General features: G+C 53.7%; 9 protein-coding genes across 9 annotated transcripts in view; 4 read left to right on the plus strand and 5 right to left on the minus strand.

Annotated features, from left to right (window-relative positions):
- The window catches only part of DACRYDRAFT_84372 (kinase-like protein), a gene marked incomplete at its 5' end in the record, with an annotated part of 3,400 nt that extends 2,271 nt beyond the window's left edge, over positions 1-1,129 (plus strand). Inside the window, one exon of the mRNA XM_040776678.1 lies at positions 2-1,129. Within this exon, the coding sequence (XP_040624884.1) occupies positions 2-97 (96 nt within the window). The 3' untranslated portion in view covers positions 98-1,129. The remainder of the gene's footprint in view (position 1) is intronic.
- A 1,008-nt stretch (positions 1,130-2,137) lies between these two features.
- On the minus strand, positions 2,138-2,866 carry DACRYDRAFT_24892 (uncharacterized protein). The gene has a single exon (XM_040773901.1). It carries the CDS (start codon positions 2,620-2,622, stop codon positions 2,434-2,436), a length of 189 nt encoding a protein of 62 aa, XP_040624885.1. The 5' UTR covers positions 2,623-2,866; the 3' UTR covers positions 2,138-2,433.
- Positions 2,867-2,894: 28 nt separating this feature from the next.
- DACRYDRAFT_71699 (uncharacterized protein) lies at positions 2,895-4,578 on the minus strand (the record flags this gene model as incomplete). The annotated part of the gene is made up of 2 exons (XM_040775952.1): positions 3,236-4,578; positions 2,895-3,192 (listed from the first exon to the last, which is right to left on the minus strand). Coding segments are annotated over exons 1-2 (1,557 nt in total), but the record flags the coding sequence as incomplete, so codon positions are not given.
- A 1,381-nt stretch (positions 4,579-5,959) lies between these two features.
- DACRYDRAFT_24893 (ubiquinol-cytochrome c reductase iron-sulfur subunit mitochondrial precursor) lies at positions 5,960-7,112 on the minus strand. Its single transcript, XM_040773902.1, has 4 exons — positions 6,825-7,112; positions 6,262-6,771; positions 6,181-6,209; positions 5,960-6,130 (listed from the first exon to the last, which is right to left on the minus strand). The coding sequence occupies exons 1-4, from the start codon at positions 7,060-7,062 to the stop codon at positions 6,068-6,070; spliced, it is 840 nt and encodes a 279-aa protein (XP_040624887.1). The 5' UTR covers positions 7,063-7,112; the 3' UTR covers positions 5,960-6,067.
- Positions 7,113-7,302: 190 nt separating this feature from the next.
- On the plus strand, positions 7,303-10,798 carry DACRYDRAFT_96953 (OPT oligopeptide transporter; the record flags this gene model as incomplete). Its single annotated transcript, XM_040777411.1, has 8 exons — positions 7,303-8,404; positions 8,454-8,608; positions 8,659-8,932; positions 8,969-9,387; positions 9,434-9,737; positions 9,765-10,356; positions 10,408-10,644; positions 10,697-10,798. Exons 1-8 carry the CDS (start codon positions 8,094-8,096, stop codon positions 10,796-10,798), a joined length of 2,394 nt encoding a protein of 797 aa, XP_040624888.1. The 5' UTR covers positions 7,303-8,093.
- Positions 10,799-11,973: 1,175 nt separating this feature from the next.
- On the plus strand, positions 11,974-13,977 carry DACRYDRAFT_24894 (glycoside hydrolase/deacetylase). The gene is made up of 4 exons (XM_040773903.1): positions 11,974-12,400; positions 12,454-12,899; positions 12,954-13,272; positions 13,323-13,977. Exons 1-4 carry the CDS (start codon positions 12,079-12,081, stop codon positions 13,613-13,615), a joined length of 1,380 nt encoding a protein of 459 aa, XP_040624889.1. The 5' UTR covers positions 11,974-12,078; the 3' UTR covers positions 13,616-13,977.
- A 2,455-nt stretch (positions 13,978-16,432) lies between these two features.
- On the plus strand, positions 16,433-17,511 carry DACRYDRAFT_58306 (acid protease; the record flags this gene model as incomplete). Its single annotated transcript, XM_040775492.1, has 5 exons — positions 16,433-16,581; positions 16,633-16,751; positions 16,805-17,105; positions 17,152-17,332; positions 17,389-17,511. Coding segments are annotated over 5 exons (873 nt in total), but the record flags the coding sequence as incomplete, so codon positions are not given.
- A 356-nt stretch (positions 17,512-17,867) lies between these two features.
- On the minus strand, positions 17,868-18,885 carry DACRYDRAFT_96956 (uncharacterized protein; the record flags this gene model as incomplete). Its single annotated transcript, XM_040777412.1, has 4 exons — positions 17,868-18,294; positions 18,354-18,561; positions 18,608-18,710; positions 18,760-18,885. The coding sequence occupies 4 exons, from the start codon at positions 18,883-18,885 to the stop codon at positions 17,955-17,957; spliced, it is 777 nt and encodes a 258-aa protein (XP_040624891.1). The 3' UTR covers positions 17,868-17,954.
- Positions 18,886-19,118: 233 nt separating this feature from the next.
- Positions 19,119-20,406, minus strand: DACRYDRAFT_24895 (uncharacterized protein). The gene is made up of 6 exons (XM_040773904.1): positions 20,215-20,406; positions 20,133-20,159; positions 19,871-20,085; positions 19,506-19,815; positions 19,424-19,455; positions 19,119-19,375 (listed from the first exon to the last, which is right to left on the minus strand). Exons 1-6 carry the CDS (start codon positions 20,324-20,326, stop codon positions 19,250-19,252), a joined length of 822 nt encoding a protein of 273 aa, XP_040624892.1. The 5' UTR covers positions 20,327-20,406; the 3' UTR covers positions 19,119-19,249.
- Between the last annotated feature and the right edge of the window lie 374 nt (positions 20,407-20,780).

A 20,780-nucleotide genomic window follows, 5' to 3' on the forward strand; every position in this document is an offset into this window, starting at 1 on the left:
GGGGGGGAGGGCACGGGGGAGGGGTGGGATTTTACGTTCACTGGGGTGGGGACGGGGACGGGGACGGGGACGGGGGCGGGGAGTTTGGGGGGCGTGAGGAATGAGAGGAGCGAGAGGAGTGAGGAGGTGCCCGACCGTCCTAAGTGTGCGACAGGACCGAGCCCCGCGCCCCTGGAGCGTGAGCAAGAGGAAGACGAAGGGGAAGAGGAGGAAGACGAAGAAGAAGATTGGGAACCGGAGGCCTTTCCTCTCCCTTGTGTCTCCTCCGAGGGAGAAAGGCTGTTTGGGACTGGAGCTGAACCTGAAGCTAGTGACGAACCCGAACTCGAACCTGAACTCGAACCTGAACCTGAACCTGGCCTCGAACCTGAACCAGGACGCGAACTTGAACGAGGAGGCGAACCTGAACCAGGACGCGAACCTGAACCAGGACGTGAAGCAGCGCCTGAAGTGGAGCCGGTCGTCCTTTCCGTCCATCATTTGGGAAATGACACGATCCCGACACCGGTCCCAGATCTGGCAGACCGATCTCCAGCACGGGGAGCGATCAACCACATTTTGCCTGCTGCTACCTCGCACTCCCACTCCGCAGGCAAGGAAGCGAACGGGTTTCCCCGCGAGCTTCTCTTACAGAACGGGTCGTACCCCCCCTCGCACTCGCACGCACAGGACGCCGGGCATGGGCAGGCAGACGAAGAGGACCAAGAGCAAGAGGACCAAGAGCAAGACAAAGCAGAGAAAGCGGAGAAAGCGGACGTCCCTACTCCCCTTACCCGTTCCAGGCGTCCATCGACCACTCTCAGCGTTCCCCTCTCCCTTTCCCGTTCCCTTTCTCGTTCCCTTTCCCGCTCGCCTTCCCGTTCCGGGACTGGCGCAGGGACACAAGGAGAGACCTCGCACAAAGACAAAGACAAAGAGAAGGAAAAAGGGTTCTTGAACGGCTTTCGCAGGAGGCTGAGTTCTACTTCTGCCCGGGAGGGACGGGAAGGGAGGGAGAAAGGCCTCGTGGGGTTGTTGAAGCGAGGAAAATGGGCGGGGGGGGAGCTAGCCTCACCATGCACACTGCACACTGCACACTGCACGCAATAAGAAATGTATCTTTTGTCTCGTCTATCGCTAGCTACGTGGGTTCAGGACAGGAATAGGGTGGATGAGGATGAAAGTGAAATTGTAGTATTACTTAAGCTTACTACCTGGTACAGGACTCAGAGGGGATGAATGTGTTCTCCGCGTCTACGCGACCTGTGGTTGTTGCCTCTCGGCTTTGGCTTTTGGTGTTGGTTCAATGCCCCTCCAGTAGAGTAGAGTAGCAGTCCAGTAGCAGAGATTATGCTAGGTTGCGATGTCATCCCACCTCCGCCTCCGCCTATTCAGTTGGCCCACCCATGAGAAGTGCAGTACAACTGACGCTGGTCATGTGATTGCGTCGAGCGGTTAATGTAGGCAGTTTCGATCGACATAGACAGGCGATGGGAGGCGGTTGATGTAGGTCAACGAGGCAGGCGGTCAATGTAGGCAGTCGAGGTGGGCAGTCGGGGTAGGCAGTCAATGAAGGCAATTTCCTTGGGTAGCTGAGCGGCGCAGCGGGTGGTAAGCCTAGGCAGTCGGTTTAAGGTAGGTAGTCGAGGCAGGCGGTCGATTCGAGCAGTCAATGCGAGCAGTCAACACAGACAGTCGACCTGGGCAGTCGATCCACGCAGTCAAGTTCATACGATCCCACTGGGACACACATGGGTGCCCGGAACTGGTACAGCCTTGTTCAGAAGGCGTTCGAGTCAGGTGTCCCAACAGTATCAGATTTGAGTCACTGCCTGCCAGGTGAGATAAGTTGAGTCGGACGAAACCTCTTGACTTTGGCTTGTGTGGGAGGTTGGTGTGCCGGCTGGAGGTTGGTGATTTCTCCTGCTAGCCCACAGCCCAGGAACGTTTTCCCACCTGAAGCAAAACGCCCCATGTGTGGGCAACTCCAAAAGTGGAAGCGCCAGCGGTAGAGAAGGAGGGATATTGACAAAGTCCGGGGAATAGATGAGACGAGAGATGTTTTCTAGGGCAGCGTTATTCCTCTTCGAAGTGGTCGGTCCCTGCCTCTGCTTTGCCCATCTCTCCATTGGTGCGTACCACAGTCGCCGTTAGTTCCTGCATCCAGTTCAAGTAGTCCTGTAGCATCGTGCTGTGCAGAGCTGGCCGCTGCTCTTCCAGGTCCTGAAGAAGGGCAATGGATTCCCTCAGCGGGTGAAGGCCTCCTCCTTCCGGTCGCAGCCTCTAGGTACGCAGACTTCCTCTCCAGCGAGTACGCAAGCTCGGGACCGTAGCGCTTCGGCAGTCGCCGACGCTGCCGTCGATAGAGCCGGATATCTTCCTCCATCGTTTCCAGCGCTTCCGCGATGCACCCGCCGTCTAAGTACAAGGAGGCCAGTCTTTCCAGGTATTCAGTTAGGTATGGCGCGATTGTCGTCTTGGGCAGGTATCGTGCAGTAGATTCACGCTCTCATGTGCAGCGGACAGCGCGTCCGAGTAGCGATTGTGCCAGCGGGACAGACCCCGTGTGAGGGCGCTAATACCCCAGCAGAGGCTCTCACCGAGCACCTGTCTTTGAAATTCGACAGGTTCTTCCGTGTGCATGAAGATGCGTGTCGCCCCAAGGTTCCTCGCAGTGTGCTTCAGGAATAGAACTCTGGTCCGCAAACTATCTGCAAAACTTTCCTGGTCCCTCGGAGGATCGCTAAGGAACCAAGCGAGTTGAGGACAGTACGCTTTCCGATTAGCGGCAGAGACTATACGGCGCAGGTTAACGACTTCGTTCAGCACTTGACATGCTTCCTCTATGTATCTGCGGTCGGCGAGAAGGGCGACCAACTGATCCAGACAAAGGATCGTGGCCCCCATTCGTTGCGTTGAGAAGGTAGAGGAGGCTTTCCGTATATTCTGCAGGGCAAATTTGGCAACTTCAGCCATGCGAAAAGATACCGTTGCACCGACGGGTACTGTCGTGTGAGCAGCTTCGGCGAGAGAAGCATTTCCGGTTCCGCCGTCCGCAATTCCAATAGCCGCCGCGACGCTGTCGTCGGCCGCGGCCCATGCTTCTTCCACGCGAAAATTATTCATGAGCACCGCAGAAGCCCAGGTGAACAAGAAGACCCAGTGGTCATCCGATATACGGAGAAGGGCTTGTTTTCCAGCAGGACCATGGTTCTGAACCATTAGCCGGGGGATCGAAATCGAAGAAATAACACACCTGAAGCCATCTCCTCACATCAGAGAAGCCTTTGTATTCATCTAGGGCGATTGTAACGGACACTAAGTCTTGCAGATGTTCGTCCAGCAATAATTCTAAGGCGGACATAAACTCTGGGGTAGGATCGCGAACGTCAGGAAGATGGTGGGTCCAGAACGAGATTGCATAGGTAAGACCATCCGACATCGATTCTCGGGGAATTGGGCAAGTCAAGCTCTGGGCATGGGATCTTTGTTTTGGCTTCAAAATACGACACGTCTTGCTTAGGTGATCTTTGATGACTCGCACACAGAGAAAAGCGAGATGTTCACTGTTGTGGACTTGAGATAGTCGATACGGGGGAGTCGCTCTGTCCACGAGATACTCCCGAAGCGACAGATGCAAAATACGGATGGGTTCATCCTCACTGTCAAATCCAACGACGAAGGAACCCATCCGCTCAAGGAGCTCCAGGGGATCGACATCCGTATTGCCATGCAACAGACGCATTGCCGACAGAGTCAGCGGTTCTTTCGCGGCCAAGATGGAACCCATAAACATTTGATAAGCGTTCACGAAATCTTCGTCATCTGTTCCCCCAGTCCCATCAAGTACGGTAGCGTACAGCTGGTCCATACGACTGGCGACGGACGGAATGCGTTGGAGTGAAATAATGAGATCCAACTGCCGGTTCGGATTCATGCACTTTCCTAAGTATTCGGTTACCGTGAATGCCCATTGGAACAAGCCTTCAGACTGGTGTAACAGCGCTTTGGCCGCAGGCCGTGATGGCCACGGTTGTCCTAGACGCCGTTTGATGGCTACAGCTGCAAGTCGCTCGTCAAGATAAGTCTGCACGTCCTCTTGGCTTTGCATGTCCATCGTATCAAGCGACTTCCGGGTTATGTTTTCCACATGTTCGAAAGCGGAGCTGATCTCGGCTAGTGGCCGGGAAGTAATGACGACGCGAAAGAAACTGGGTAAATCTTTCACTTGACGTGTCAAAAGATGTAACAAGCCTTCGTCCAAGCCTTCATCGAGAGCATCGACCACGAATACAGCTGGCTCTGACCTGCTCCACTCCTTGCACTGTTCAATGACAAGCTTCCGAAACTGTCTCTCGATATCAGGAGTTGTTCGTAAGCTCACGTCATAGCTGAGCTTCTCCGCAACGGCATCTGCGATGTCCATATCTCTGCCCGCCAGGTCGCGGACGAGGGTGGTGACGATGTGTTTCTCTCGTCCGACATCCGGTTGAAGAAGAAAGACGAAACAAGCCATTCTCTCTCCGGAGCCACGCTCGCAATGGAGTTGGGTAGGGCCGTCTTGCCGATGCCGGCGAGTCCAGTGAGCCAGTAGATCTTGCGCGATTCCAACGAAGGGGCTTGGATCCAAGCGGTGATCTCGGAGAGCAATGCGGTGCGTGTTCCAGGCATGCAGGTGCTCGAAGAGTTATAGGATGCCCCGGCTGCATATAGGAGCTTGTCTAAAACGGCTGGGGGACTTCGCTGGAGATTGTGATGGATGGTTGCTGTATGGAGGATCAGAGCAGTCATTTTTATCAGATCGTGAACTCACACATCTCGCTCTGGAGGATCGACATGTTTGTATTTAGATCATTGAGATCGAGTGACTTTAGAGCAGCCACGAGAGCGTTCCGTTGTTCTATGTCCAAATTCAACTGACGGACGGTTGAGAATATACATTTCGCGTGGTGTATGCAGCTCGCCTGAAGGAGTCTGACCTTGTCGTCGAATTCATGCTGCAGTGCTCTGAGTTCTGTTGCATCTTCAGACGACCGCAACAGTTTCTCTATGTTCTTGCTACTCTCAAATCGGCGACAAATAACGTTTAATTTGTTTATGAAACTGCTCATATAATCAGCGCTAAGCTCAGTTTTTATGGGAGGAACCTACAGCGTGAGGTCCGCAACCGATTGAGAAAATCGGTTCAAATCCCCTTCTTGAGGTACGATAGTTTTGACTGCCTCCAATATAGTCGCAGCATACTGGCTGAACAGAAACCATTCGTTCTTCGTCTCGTTCATTTTCTTCAGTACCTGCGCACAGGCGTATGAGTACAAGCCACAATATTTGTACTTGGAATGCGTACATCATTGTTCCAGACTAATCGTGCGAGTGCGTCTTTTATCAAGGCGAGCTCCCAACTGTCTTCCTTCGGCGCCTCTTCGTCAGGACCGCCATGCGCAGTGCGGACATGTGCTGACATCAATGTTTTAAGGCTACCAAGTTTCCCGTCGCTCAAAGATATGCAATGCCGCAGACAGTTTTATATAAGAGAAGGGGTCATCCTATCAGTGGTTGTGTTGGTGACAGAAATCTCGGAAGGCCAGTAAGGGGCCATGCTGTGTCAAACTACTGAGGATTCGGCATTTGCCGCTGGGCGCTCCTGCGATTGATATCCCTGAGACTGACGTAGAAGCAAGCAAGTATATGCCGATGGTTGTACATGGAGATGGACAAGAGGAACGGCGGGACGGAAGGATGAACGACGGTATGGCGGGAAACTAAAAGGGGGAATTAGGGTTTGGGGGATTGAACTGGCGAGCCTACACGCCTACACCTGATTTCTTGATTCTTGGTACCTACAGTACTTTCCCCCTCCATTCCTTGTGCTTGTTCGACCCTGCCGGTCTGCATGTATCGTCTCTATTCTGGCGCAACCCGGCCTCTATTCACTCTAGTATACCACTTGTCGCACTACACACAATAGAAAAAATGTATTTTTTGCCTCGTCTACGCGGGTTTCCGGACAGGAAAAGGGAAGGTCGAGATGTACTATTAGTACCTGCGTGCTTTTGGCAGTTCGGGTCGGGTTGGGCGGGGAGTACGCTCAACCGATGATGATCTTCTCCTCGGCGTCGTTGAAGTCGTATGGGGGTATTTCGAGGTTGAGCTAGAGGCGATGAGATGAGTTTGGGATGGGGAGTAGAAGGGGGAACGTACAGGTGCGGGACCCTTGCGTGCACGACCGGCTGCAGGCTCATTAGTGGCGATCAAAGAACGGAAGGATAGAAAGTATCGTACAGATGTCGTAGTGCGACCCGTGGCAAGGGCAGAACCATCCACCATAATCACCGCTCTCGCCGATAGGGACACAACCCAGATGGGTGCACACGCCCAGCATGACAAGCCATTCCGGCCGCTTCGTCCTCGCCTCGTCCGTCTCCGGATCCCGGAGGGACTTGAGGTCCACATGCCGGGCATCATCGATCTCCGCCGCAGTACGATGGCGGATGAACACGGGCTTCCCGCGCCACTTGATGATCACGTTCTTCGCCAGGGGGATTGCGGACATGGACACTTCTACCTTGGCGAGAGCGAGCACGTCCGCAGAAGCAGCCATCGTTGCCAGGAAATCTGTGACGGTGGCCTTGGCCGCCGAGGCGCCGAGCAGACCCATCGAGCCTACCATGAAGTACGAGAAAGCGCGGTTCATTGATGGGCTCTCAGTCTTGTAGTGCGACCAGTCTGGCACGGAATAGGGGTTGGCGGAGGGGACCTTGGTAGAGGTGTGCATCCCACGGGAGACCGGAGCTGCAACCAATCAGAACGGTGCGGATGGTCACTATATGCGCGGAGGGACGTACCGTTCATCACTGTCCTGCTCTCGAACTTGGAGCCCCCACCCAGCCTGATCCCGCTAGCCCAAGAAGGAGGAACATCGCTCCTGGATAGGCTGTGACCATGGTCATGTCCGTGGTCGGCACCGTAGACCTTGGCGTAGAGGTTAATGCCCGGTACAGAGGGCACGCCCGAGGGAAGAGTGCGGACAGTCGACGCGAGGTTGAACGGCTTGAGCGAGACGGCCCGTGCTGGGAGCGCCATCGCTTTGAACAGGAAGAAGAGAGAACTGGGACGGGGGGAAGGGGTGAATGGACGGCGAGGGGATGGGCAACGACGACGAGGAAGCAAGAGTGCGGAACGGGTCTGACGTCGGAGTCTGTTTAGGGCAGGTCGGCACTATCTTCCCGGATACTTCCGATAGGGTTCAGCGCAATACACCATCTCTTGTTGCTTCTCTTCTTTGGTTCTTGTTGACATCCACTCCAGGGGTTTACCTTCTTGGATGCACTTGCCCATGGCACGCGGGATGCTCTGATATTCCTGTCAGCATTTAATGCACCTGAAGACTGGGAGCAGCGCAAATTTGGACATTAGTGCCTCTTCACACACATCGACTGAAAAGATGCAACTCGGAGTTCACAAGTCTCCCATGAGATACGATCCCCGAGGGATACAATCACAGTCAAAGGTGTTCGAAAATCACACCTATGCTATCGGGTTTAATTCTCTGATTTATCTTTCCTGTACTGCTTTAGCGCCCGACTTCCGCGGTTCGCACGGATGAACCACCATCCTGTGTCGCTTTAACGACGCGTCATCAATGCTCATGCCTCCCGAATCCTTTTGCGCGATCTCCCCAATCCCGAGTGTGCAGTGCCAAATAATGCTCATGCGCTGTACCTCGATATATGCTTCGGATTCCGCGGTGGACTGCTAGGCACGTCAGAACTACTTCAGTTCAACTGTTCCCATTTGTTGGCGTGCACTGCAACATAGTCGTTTTGGGACACCTTTCGCACGCGCAACATGCTTTGGATCCCGCCGTGGACTGTTTAGGAGTTGATCCGGATTCTTAAGTTCTCTCTAGTTACCTGCTTAGGTGAACCGTGGGATTTCTTTCTTTGGATTTTCAGACGGTTTCCTTCAACTTCTCCTGCATGATCCTTGGACACGCTGTGGGGATACGACCGTACACTGATAGGCCCAGTATGTAGTTGATGCCAGGAGCCTCAGCCTGGCGAGCGAAGTGATCGCAACGTATATAAAGGCGAGTCAAGCGAAGTTTACTCGGCATGGGCCGAGCGAACTCAACTCTCCCACCCTACTACAACAACCTTTTAAGAAATGGATACGGATACTTGGACACGCGAAAAAGAACAGCAAAACACTTCGGACATCGCAACTCGATTGAGCTCATACCGAGCCTGAGCCTAGAGGACACGCCGGTTCCTCAAGCAGGGCAGAACGCTCATGGACCTGTCCCCTCTCAGCAGTCGGCATCCTCGCTCCGCAGCTCGAAGAAGGGCGGGCCATTGGCACTGAAAATGGAAACTTCCCTTGAAGAAGCTTCCGGCCTCGATTTCGATACTCCAGAATTGAATATGTGAGCCAGGTTCACGCTCCCGACTGCCTGTGCGCTAACTCGAATTCAGCGAGCTGGACGATGATTCCCCTTACCCGGAGGTTAGGGCCACAGTCTCCAACACCGATGACCCGATGATGCCCACCAATACCTTCCGGATGTGGTTCCTTGGCATCCTCAGCACTGCGATTCTGTCGATCGTAAACCAGTTCTTCAGCATGCGTTGTACGTTTGACATTGGCGCTGCTTATTACACTTGACTGATTCCTCAACAGATCCAAGGATTGGCATTAGTGTCATTTTCGTCCAACTCTTGACCCTTCCCATCGGCAAGTTCCTCGCATATGCTCTGCCCAAGAAACAGTTCCGCATCTTCGGTTATGTGTGTTCGTTCAATCCCGGCCCGTTCAACATCAAAGAACATGCGCTCATTTGCGTCATGGCGAGCTTTGGTGGGGCAGCCTATGCCACCGAGATAGTTGCCACGCAGAGGGTGTTCTATAACCGAAACTGGGGTACACTGTACGAGATCTGCCTGGTCATCTCGACGTAAATGCTCGGATATGGTTTCGCCGGTCTCTGTAGGCGATTCCTTGTCTGGCCTGCGAGCATGGTCTGGCCCGGTATACTTGTGACAGTATCGCTCTTCACCACACTCCACGAACCTTCCAGCAAGACCACGGATCGCAGAATGAGCCGCCACAAGTTCTTCTACATCGCGATGGCCTGCTCGGCAGTATACTATTGGTTCCCCGGCTACATATTCCAGGCTCTGTCGATGTTCAACTGGGTCTGCTGGATCGCCCCGGACAACTCGGTCGTCAACTCGCTCTTCGGCTACACGTCAGGTCTTGGGATGAGTCTCCTGACCTTCGATTGGAATATGATCAACTACGTAGTCGGCCCGCTGTACACGCCTTGGTGGGCGCAGGTCAACACGTATGTAGCAGGTCTCCTGCTGTACTGGATCGTGACGCCAATCTGCTACTACTTGAACGTGTTTTGTAAGTTCGTCATTTACTCTTCCCACCGCAGCTCATAGACCATCAGATTCTGCCTACCTGCCGATCTCGTCAGTTTACGCATTCGACAATACCGGCTCGACCTACATCCCCGAGGCCATTACCGTTAATGGTGTCTTCAACGAGACGATGTACGAGGCCTACTCGCCTCGATACATGTCGGTGACTTTTGCCCTTGATTACGGGCTGTCATTTGCCCTCATCACGGCTGTGATCGTGCATACCCTCCTCTGGCACCGGCATGACATCGTCCGCCAATTCCGCACTTCCCTGTCTGAAGAAGACGACATCCATGCGCGGCTGATGAAGGTGTACCCTGAAGTGCCCGACTAGTGGTACGGCCTGCTCGGCTTGCTCAGTTTCGCCCTGGCGCTAGTGACGATCCTCGTGTGGCCTACAGAGCTTCCCGCGTGGGCGCTCATCATCGCCGTGATCATCTCCCTCGTCTACCTCGTCCCCACAGGCATCATCGTCGCCATCTCCAACTTCGACATCGGCACGAACGTCATCTCCGAGCTTATCTCCGGCTACCTCCTCCCAGGCAGACCAGCAGCAACGATGATCTTCAAGACCTTTGGGCTGATGACGACTCAGCAAGCGCTGGGGTTCGTCTCCGACCTCAAGTTCGGGCACTACATGAAGATCCCTCCGCGGATGATGTTCTCTACGCAGATCATAGCGACTCTCCTCTCAGGCATCCTGGTCGTCCTTGTTCAGGACTGGATGTTTGCGAACGTGCCTGGCCTGTGCACCCCGGACCAGGTAGACAACTTCATCTGCCCTGGTATCGAGATTTTCGGCGCGGCGTCCCTTATATTCGGCACGATAGGCCCGAAGAGGTTCTTTGCCACGGGCCTGTATACTCCTCTGCTCTGGTGCTTCCTTATCGGCGCGATTCTCCCCGTGATCTTCTGGTTCCTAGCAAAACGTTACCCCAACTCGGGGTTCAAGGTATGTTCCCTCCCCCTTCCCTCCCTAATGGACTACGCTAACCCTTCGTAGTGGGTAAACATCCCCCTCGCCCTAGGCGGGCTGGGCGCCATCCCCCCCGCCTCGGGGTACAACTACTTCTCAGCCTTCCTCGTCGGAGGACTGTTCATGTACTATCTCCGGAGATACCATTTCCCCTGGTGGGCAAAGTACAACTACGTCCTGAGCGTGGCGCTCGATTCGGGAGTAGCGATCACAGCGCTGCTTATCTACCTCTGTCTGTACCTGCCAGGTGGGGTCGTGGAACTGGTACGTCCTGCTGGCTTTTTGGCTTTTTAGAGCGGTGGCTGATGGCGCCTAGGTGTGGTGGGGGAATACGGTGTTTATGCAGAACTTGGACGGGGTGTTTGGAGCGTGGAAACAGCTCCCTCTGGGGGGGACGTTTGGGCTCACGAGCTGGTGAACACCTCCCATCTGAAATGCTCTTGCTGTGAAATCCCGTAGGCTACGTTTTCTTCCTCATTTTGATCCGCACCAGGCTCGTGAATCGTGTTTGTTACATAGATTGTTGATAAAGAATGCAGCTCTCATGTCCCGACTGTGGGTGCGTCATGCACAACCAAGCCGACGCAGGCAGCCCGCCGGATATTCCCCACGACCGCTCTCCAGAGCTCATGAACGAGCACGAACTATAGGGCTGGCGTGACTCAACCCTGCTTAGTAACGCTTTTCGAATATTTTGGATATTAGATTCTGAGTTATTTTGGTATTCGGTTTTCTGGTTTGGTTATTTTGGGCATAACGACTGCCGGAGTACTTGTGCCTGGTGAGGTCAGCTGCCGCGTGGGTTTCATAGGTTGGTGCACATGTTTTGGAGTGCGCGTGAAGATGCGTTGGTGATGGACGCCAGCAGTATCCTTAAGAAAAGGGGGAGTGCTCTGATCCTGATCCTGGCCAGGCCAGGCCAATAATGACCAATTCTAAGTGTATGTACTGCAACCTCGAGCTCATATTAATATTTTTTGGCCCTAAAGTCTCGCCTATCGCGTTGCCAAGACCGACAAACGTCCCCCATTGCACCCGACAACCGGGATTGAGATCGAGACTTTCCCAAAATAGAAACGGCAGCAAACACGGCGACGACGGTAGAGAAAAGTCACGAGGCTTCCATCTCTTCCTTCCACCGGTATGTATCGGTATGTGTACGTCGGGTGCTCTGTGCTGGCATTAAACAAGAGATGAATATGGAAAGAGGAAGAGAGTAGAGGAGGATTGGGTTGATGTATTCATGAGTGATTAGATGGAATGGAGGGTGCCAAGACAATCGTGACGCGGTATTGTCGTGATCCGAGATAACCCAATGATTGAACGACGTCACCCAACTACTTGCCAGTCTAATCACTCGTCCTGCTCCACTATCCTGTTGTCACATAAGAAATAACGCATGCTCTGTGTGTTATTTTTTACCTTCTTCTGGAGGGAGCGATGCCGCACTCGGCCAAGTGCAAAAAGTGTGGAATGAATGACCAAAATAGGCCCGCTCTATTTGACAGACCCTCGTGTTTTGGGGTGTTACAAAGGCCCCCGTCGTACGGGTTCCATCCTCCCCTCACCCCCTTCCCCCCTGCTCGACATCCTGCTCGACACCCACCACCCATCCACGATCTTTAACCACCACCACCACCACCAACCCCCCCTTACCCGCCGTACCCCGGCAATCATTCCCTACCTTCATCAGTAAATATGCGTTCTCTAGCTCTCCTCCTCCTCCCTCTTGCAGCAACAGCCCGCATGCAAGTAGAGAGGCAAGCAACATCCACAACGTCCGGAGCTGCACCTACAGACAGCTCTGCCTCTTCTGCAGCAGGTTCCAGCGTCACTGCCGCAGCTGCCGTAGTCACTCCGATCGATACCATCACACCTACTTTCCTCAGCACGAACCCGACCGCAGAACCACTTAGCAACATCATCGCTTCCCCCTCGACGGACCCGACGTATGCAGTGTTCACGAGCTTCGCACCCGGTGCCACTCCCCCCATCAGCGGGGCACCTCCCCTCCCCTCCGGTACGTCCAAGTATACCTAGAAAAAAAAGCGGTCAACAACTGACTTCTTGCAGGGAACATCATCCCCGCCGACTGGCCCGCGCTGGACGTAGTCCCCCCGACGGACAGCCCGCAAGTACAACAATGGCTCACAGAGCTGAACGGGATCTCCGTTCCCAACCTCACCGCGACTCTCCCCGGTGGGTGCGAGACGAACCCCACCCTGGTCGGGGACCCCTCGCGCTGCTGGTGGACGTGCGGCGAGTGCACGCGTGAGACCGATATCACCACTTGCCCGGATAAGATGACTTGGGGCCTGTCGTACGACGACGGACCGACGTGGAACACCCCCGCGCTGCTCAACTACCTCCAGAGCGTCAACCTCAGGAGCACGTTCTTCGTCGTTGGTAGTAGGGCGATCTCGAGGCCGCAGATCTTGCAGGATGAGTATATGCTCGGGCACCAGGTTTGCGTGCATACCTGGTCCCACCCGTACCTGACTACTCTCACCACGGAGGAGGTGCGTGCTTCATCAGCCCGCTGAGGGGAGAGCAGTTGCTAACGCGTTTCGCAGATCGTCGCCGAGCTCGGTTGGACGAGGGAAGCCATGCGGCAGATCATCGGTGTTTCCCCCAACTGTATGCGCCCGCCGTATGGGGACATCGACGACCGCGTGCGCGCGATCAGCATGGCCATGGGGATGACGCCGATCATCTGGACGACGTACAAAGGCGTGGACTTTGATACGAATGACTGGCATATCCCTGCTGGCACTGTGAGCGCGAACGACGTGCTAGGCACGTTCCAGCAGATCTTGACCCAGGACGCGCCGAACTTGAACAGTGGGTTTATCGTGCTCGAACACGACCTGTACCAGCAGACCGTTGACCTGGGTAAGTCGCTCCCTCCTGTTAAACCAGCAACTACTCACACAGGCACACAGCGGTCGGCTACGTACTCCCCAACGCCCTCGCCTCAGGCTTGTTCCAGATAATGCCCATCATCGAGTGCCTGCACAAGCCGCTCGCAGACTCCTACGTAGAGACAAACAACAACCAGACCAACCCTCCCGGTCAGGGGTACACGACCCTCTCCGCCACAGAGTCGGGGCCGACGGTCCCCCCGGGGAGCAGCCCCACGGGTACGAGCAGCCATTCAGGCGCGGAGAGATTAGTGGGAGGGGAGATGATGTTGGCTGCGCTGGGAGGTGTCGCCCTCCTGCTGTCGATCTTTTGAGACCTGTGAATTGGCTGGGCCGACGGGCTCGGAGATGCGACTCTGATGGCGATGGGCGGTGCTGGCATGACATGCATATGGACGGGACATGAACATCTAGGAACAACAGCCTGAGACCGAGATCAACAGTGATCGGTTGAATAAGGTCATTTGGTTAATGGGCAACATGGACCGCATTCTTTCTCCCCTCTTTTCTTTTCTACTTCTTCATTTTTTATCTTCTCATATCCCCCATCTCCCAGCTTCTATCTCCTACATTTTCTTGTATACTTCTTCGTCGACTACGGCTTGCTGGAAGCTGGAAACAGCGCTCGGTATGAGCTGGCAAACGTCGGTAATCTTATGGGAGAAATGAGACCGTCCATTCGTTTGCTTTCAGATTGTGGGGTTGTGTGACTTGGAAACACGTGATCGACCTATTGAAGGAATGTCTTGCTCAGGTTGACGGCTGATATGTCCCATGCACACTCCGTACCAGTACTCCTCCACATCTTTGGTGATGCCAGCCCTGAGCTCGATGATACAGTCTGTCATCTCGGCACCTTGCTGCTCGCAGGGCCTGCGTGAAGGGATAGTCTCGATACGCTCTGCCATCACTAGCTCGGGGTTGAACGCCTGAACCGTGAATCATCCTTCTGGTTCGTCAGCCCCTCCCGATCTATCTGCTTGCGAAAGCGTCCTTTCTCCCTGGAGGTGCTTGTGTAGACCACGAGTTCCGCTCGAACACCTCTGTTTCTAGAAAGTGAACTAAGAAACAGCCATCTCATGCGAGATGATCCCACCTGATTGTGAGCGGTGCGTACAGGAGCGACTGAGATCACCAAGATGTTGGTAAGCCTCTGCCCTGTGCCCGAAAAAAATGCCTTTCAGCGCAACGAGGGTTGTCTCCTGTAGCCGCGAAAGGTGCGTTCTCCAGCGATCCAGTCGCAACGCCGTATCAGGCATGAGAGCATCGTATCTCTTCACAAATCAATTACTGTGTTTCCGGTGTACGTGATGAACAGATGCAGCATGCGGGCATAACCGACATCCCCTGAGAGTCCAAATACCAGGTCCGGGGCTAGCCTGCAATTCGTGATCACAAGTTCTTTGCGCCGCACAGCGAGTTTGATGTTGGTTCATATGGGGATTCTCAACTGTCGAACAAGGTAATGTGATAGATATCAATGTACTCTTGCGCCATCTCGGGAAGAGATGTGATGCTCCCGCCGGCATGCAAGCATGTTCGAGGGAGTGGGATGCACCAGTCAGGTGGAGAACTGGAGGAGAACAGGTGTGTGCGCGACATGAAGGGATAACATGAATCTGGAGATACATCCATCAGTCCCCTGTTGGTCCAACAAAAGCCAGATAAGTGCTCACATGATCAATCACTGGCCCATTCTCCGCTGCATTCGAAGAGGAACATCTGCTGACGACTCCTCACAACAACAGTACTATCTGTGACAAGTCACAGGGAATGATGTCCTCATTTATGGCTACGCTGGGGTCTATTGTCGCTGCAGAGTCCCGTAGCCTGCGATGATGGAGCAGAGTAAAGCAAGTCGAATCGTTGGTAAACGGGGAACGTGTTGGTTAGGTTCTCGGAGCCGAAGCCTCGTCTCCGATACGGCTTCACAAAGCAACCCTGTCCACCTCAAATCTCTCAACGATACACGACAAACCGCTCTACAACGACCCATGTATACATACGACATATCCTCATGGCCGATCCGCAATGATCGCTGTACCTCTCTGAGCAGCAGCTGGTATCGGATGCGTGAACCAGACCAGGGCACCGCCGGATCTTGTCATGCAGGACTTCCGTTTCGTCACTCTCAACAGCTCGTCACTATTATCTCATTGCCGCGATCGGTTGTCTTCCACTTACAGAGTTTCGATCTAACTACCGCTTAATGTTCCATCTGTTGTATCCCAGGAGGGAGCTCGATCGTCCCCTTTTGGGGCTATGGCGATTCGCATAGAACCCAGGCCTGTTGATATCTTGGGGAGCTCCCACCATCTGAGCGCGCACTGCCCTTGAATTCGGGATCTTCTCCCAATATCTTGGGTGTCATGCATAAGCATGTTGCCCTTCGATGTTATACAAGCGTCATCGGCGGAAGGAAGGAGACTTCGGCTCCTAGTCGTGGCACGTTCGCGTCCTTGTGCTTGCCAGGTGACTCTTCTACTCTGGGTCGATCTTCTCAATAACAACCCAACTTCGTCTCTTGCACATCTATAAATCCTGATCCTAGATGCTATTGTAGTGCGCCTACCCTCGCCGCTTGTTCTACGACTGCTTCAGCTCACCCTGCTGACTTCTTGTCATTGTCTTTGTTCTCCGGCCACTTCAGTTCATCATGTTGACTCTAAACTCGCTTCTCGCTGTTGTTTTTATCTACTTCGTGGTTGTATCTACTACCCCCATCAAGTCCGTCCATGATGAGGGGGTGTCAATCGCTCTCAGCAAGCGCAGCAATCTCCACTTCGAAAACGGGGTTGTGAACTTGGAAGCGCTCAGGAATCAGCTGTCAAACGTACAGAAGTGCGTGAATCCTTGTGTCTTAGAGGCAGTATGTTCATCCGTCCCTTGCTGAATTCAGCAAGTACTCCCGCAACTTGAAGCAATATGAAGCGAATACGGGCAAGCCTCACAGTCTTGCTGCCGGGTTCTTTCGCAACTTGGAGAAGCGCGACACTGGTTCCAATGCATTGACGGATGTCAGCCAAAATATGTGGTACGGAACCGTTCATGTGGGCACACCTTTCGCAGTCGTATACCGTGGATGTGAGATCTGTCCATGCAAGATGGCTTCATTGTCTCATCATCTCTAGTTCGATACTGGCTCGAGCGACTTTTTCCTCCCGGACCCCTCTTGCTTTGACTGTGGTAGTCATCACACCTACGACCCGTCCCAATCCTCCACGTCCACTTACCTGGGAAATGATTTCTTCTTGTCCTATGGAGATGGTTCGGAGAGTTTGTGAGCAAACTTTAGATTGCATCTTGTCCTTTCATTCATTTGGTTCACCAGTGGCATGCAGTACAATGACGCTGTATCAGTCAGTGGTCTGACAGTCCAAGTCCAGACTTTGGGTGCAGCCGTTTCTTACTCGGTCGGATTTGAGCGTATGGTTCCGGACGGTCTCATGGGTCTGTCCGGAGTTCTTAAGGGGTAGTTACATCGCTGACTGTATTCCTCATAGGTCTCGCTTGGCCCCAATTATCTGACTTCCCTGCGACACCCTTTATTTTCAACCTCTACGACCAAGGCACTCTCTCTTCTAATTCATTCTCATTCAAGCTCGCAGAATCTGGGTCCAGTCTCTTCATTGGCGGTGCAGACTCGTCCCTGTATACAGGCAGCTTCTCTTATACCCCAGTCACCGAGCAAGGCTTTTGGCAGGTGACAGCCGACGCACTCCTGATTGGGGATACCGTAATCGCAAATGACCAAGATTCGGTAGTTGATTCTGGAACCACACTCGTAATCGTCGATCCTATCACGTTCGTCATCGTATCCTACGATCTGCAACTGCTGACCCTTTAGCAGTGCCGGCTTACTGTACTCGAACATTCCTGGAGCCCAGAAGGACTCGTCTGTCGGACGCGGGATTTATACCATGCCGTGCGATAATGTCCCGAGCAATGTCAAAATCATCTTTGCCGGCCAGACGGTCACCATTCCGCCCGATGTCTTCAACTTTGGTCCACTCTCCCAGGGTTCGACGACGGTTAGTCCTAAATTGATTAGAACCATTCATGGCACTGCGGCTGACCGTACACACAGTGTATTGGTGGCGTGGCGGCTGGCAAATTCGGGTTCTGGATTCTGGGCGACGTCTTCATGCGCAATGTCTATACCCAATTCGACATGGAGAACTACCAGGTCGGCATCGCAGCTCTGGCTTAGGGGTTACCATGGACCTTGACGCGATTGGTGTGCCGGTCTAGCGCATAGGATATATATTTCCGAATGTGAATGTCATAATATCAAGATACTTGCTGGCCTTAGCAATTCGGTGCAGTTCCCAAGCCCGGGAACGGAGAGGGTGTGGATGGCTCATTCTTTCTTACGTACCGGGCGTGTGAGGCGGTCCGACGGGAGAAACAGTGAAGCTCTTGTTCTTGCACCGATGTGGAAGGAATATGAATTGAGAGGGAAGATGAAGATGAATGAAGTCGTTCGCCTCAGGTTGGAGCTAGCTGGAAGGGGCATCAGGCCAGGACACATGTTATCCAGCATCCGCTCTTCGTGGTTATTAGGCAGTTCAATGGCAAGGTGTTCTCTTCTCGGAAATTGAAACCCCCAGACCATACATTAGATGCCTGTCGATGCTATTAAGCGCATGTCCATCAGGACCAGCGCCCAATCCACCCCCTCACACTCCTCTTCACATCTCTGTGCGCCTGCTTCCCTCTCACCTCTCCCACGCCCTGCAGCTCACTCCCCTCCCACTCTACCCCCAGGTCCCATTCTTCCAATTCCAGCCCTGCGGCCCGGGCAGCGCCCAGCCAGGCCTCGGCTCCGCTGGCTTTGGTGTACGTGCCTATCGTTATGTACGCTCGGGCGCTCGGAGTGTGGGCGAGCAGATGAGTGAGGGACGTGAGCAGCGGGGAGATGGGCGGTGTCAGGTGCAAGAGGTCCGCGAGAAGGAGAACGTCGTACCCCTCCTTACTTGGGGGGAGGAAGGACCTACGACGATAATCAGTATCAGCATTCTCCTCTTCGTCATCGGCACTATTCCAGCGTACAGCAATTCGCTCACATCGTCTCCCCAGGCATAACCCCTCGCGTGCACCGGACATCGCACTTGTGCTTTGTTTCGTTCGACGTTGGCCTGCAGCGCTTCCATAAGGTCTGAATCGGGATAGTCGGTCAGAACGACCATCTCCGGTCCGTGGGAAGTGAGGGAAGCAGCGACGAGTGAGGGGATGCCTGCTCCACATCCCAGCTCCAGGACTGAGCGAGTCAGTGGACAGCGAGGTACGGGAGAGACGAAACGCACCATATCGGCCCTCCACGTCTATCCCTCCAGCCTCGATACGCTCTGCCGTCACTAGCCCGGGGTTGAACACCTGATCCGCAAGGAGCGTGTTTGCCTTTCCTGCCTACTGCGGTTGATTAGTCCGAGAACTTGCTTGGCTTGGACGCACACACACGAGGAGGACGGGAGACGACCAGTGAGCCGAATGAGACGGTCGGGAAGTCTGGTATTGGTGCGGCTCCTAGTAGGTCGAGGGAGGAGGAGAGGATGTCTAGGGAAGAGTCAGTTTCGCGCTCCATTTGAGCTAGAGAAGTGTTGGTTCAAGATGATGAGTCCAATGGGACAGGGTCTTCTTCGGAAAATATGATTAGAACACTGACAGCACGACTACCGTGTCATAGCATGGATCGAGGAAATGGTAACAAGATTTTCAATATGCAGAGGACAACCACGCTGTAGCATTCCCCCCCCTGGTTCGTTAGCCCGTCTGTGGCAGATCAGCTACCATGTAGTTGCGGGTGGAAGCATGGCCCAAAGGTCAATAATATTCATGTGGCATTGAAGCAGGAATAACTGTTCAAGAATTACAAAGGACCGTGCAGACTGTAGGCGTGAATAGAGTGCGAGCGTGAGCTCGAATTTTGGTTAAGTCGATCGGAAAGTTTATTTGCCCGCCCTCCTGCGCTTCTTGGGCGGGGCCTCTAGGTCGATCTCTTCCTCATCGTCCTCTTCGTCTTCCTCCTCGTCATCCGTGACATCCTCCATGTCTTCCTCTTCGAAGTGCGCGGACTAGAGGAGAATTTCAGTGGAAGATAATATGTTAAATAGGGCACATACAAATTCGCCCTTGCCAAGGTAGTAGTCCATGACTAAGTCAGGAGATTAACTCTTCGCTTCAGAATGAAAAGACAAGGCGTACCATCAGGGTAGATTTGCTCCACAATTGTGTCAAAGATGCCAGCTGGGTCCTCTTTCTCCTCGAAGAGATTGAAAAAGCTGCCCTGCTCCATGAAGTCACCCTCCGGATCAACCTGCGGTGGGTGAGCCTTCGCCAAGCTCTTGCCATCCTTCCAGTCGATCTTAAACGCCTCTGCCTCAAGATGGAGGTCAGGTGAGAACTCAAGGTGCTCGGGTGTCACCTCCTCGGGGGGAGTGGCCTTGGCCGAACCTGTATACTTGAAGTTCTTTGTGAGCGTCTTGTTGCTGAAATACGGATTCTCTTCGAATTCCTTCGTTGCCTCTATGTCAGCAATGAGAACCAATTCGCACGGATCAATCACATACGAAATCAATCTGGTAAGCCCTCGGCTCTCGATCATCCCTCTTGATGTCTACGTTGCGCAGGTATGATAGCGCGTCCATGTCATCCGGCAGAGACAAGCGATGTTCAAGCTCCGCATGGTTAAAAAATGCGACAGGCCATAGCATAGGCATCCGGGCGCGAAGGGTCTCGTTACGCTTTCGGTAGAGGGGGTCAAGGGTCGCGTTGCTGAGACGTTCTGGAGTCCAGTTTAAAATGAGCAAGATAAGAGGATATTCAGCTGACCAAGCCTTAGGTTTGCAATTTGGGCTTCTACAAGGGCAATAAGTCAAACTGTTCGCGTATACATCACGCGTTCCAGTCGCACCTTTAGCCAGCTCCGCGAACAGCTTCTCATCCTCCTCGGTGAAGTCGACAGCGTATGACTCCGGGATGGCACTCGGCACATCAGGTTTCGAACCGTTGGCGTTGGCCTCCATTGTCGGCTGGTAGAAATATGCGAAAGAAAAGGGAAAAGGTGGTAGAAACGAAAGAATGCAGAGTACAGCTTATTGAGGCAGAAAAGTGGGCACTTTTGGAGGAAGGGGTACGGAAGCAGACGCGTCGGGGCTCGCGCGCCGCTTTCTTTTGCTCCCGTCGCCTGGTTGAGAAGACAACGTGATGGGTCGCGTTTGAGACGCCGTGCCGACCATAACATTGACATTGATATTCTCCCCATATCATAAACTACCTGTAACGTTATTGCAGATGCCTTCAACATAGTGGAATATTACGAAGAATATTTCCCTTATAATCAAGCCAAGTCACATTCTTTCCGGGCTTCACGCTACTGGCTACCGTTGTCTCGGACCACCTTGGTAACGAAACACATCAACACCACTTGAGAGCATTTGGATTTATTGCGCCACCTCGACGAAAACATGATACATGGAA

The sequence above is a fragment of the Dacryopinax primogenitus genome (genome assembly GCF_000292625.1).
Source record: "Dacryopinax primogenitus strain DJM-731 SS1 chromosome Unknown DACRYscaffold_21, whole genome shotgun sequence".
Lineage (NCBI taxonomy): Eukaryota > Fungi > Basidiomycota > Dacrymycetes > Dacrymycetales > Dacrymycetaceae > Dacryopinax > Dacryopinax primogenitus.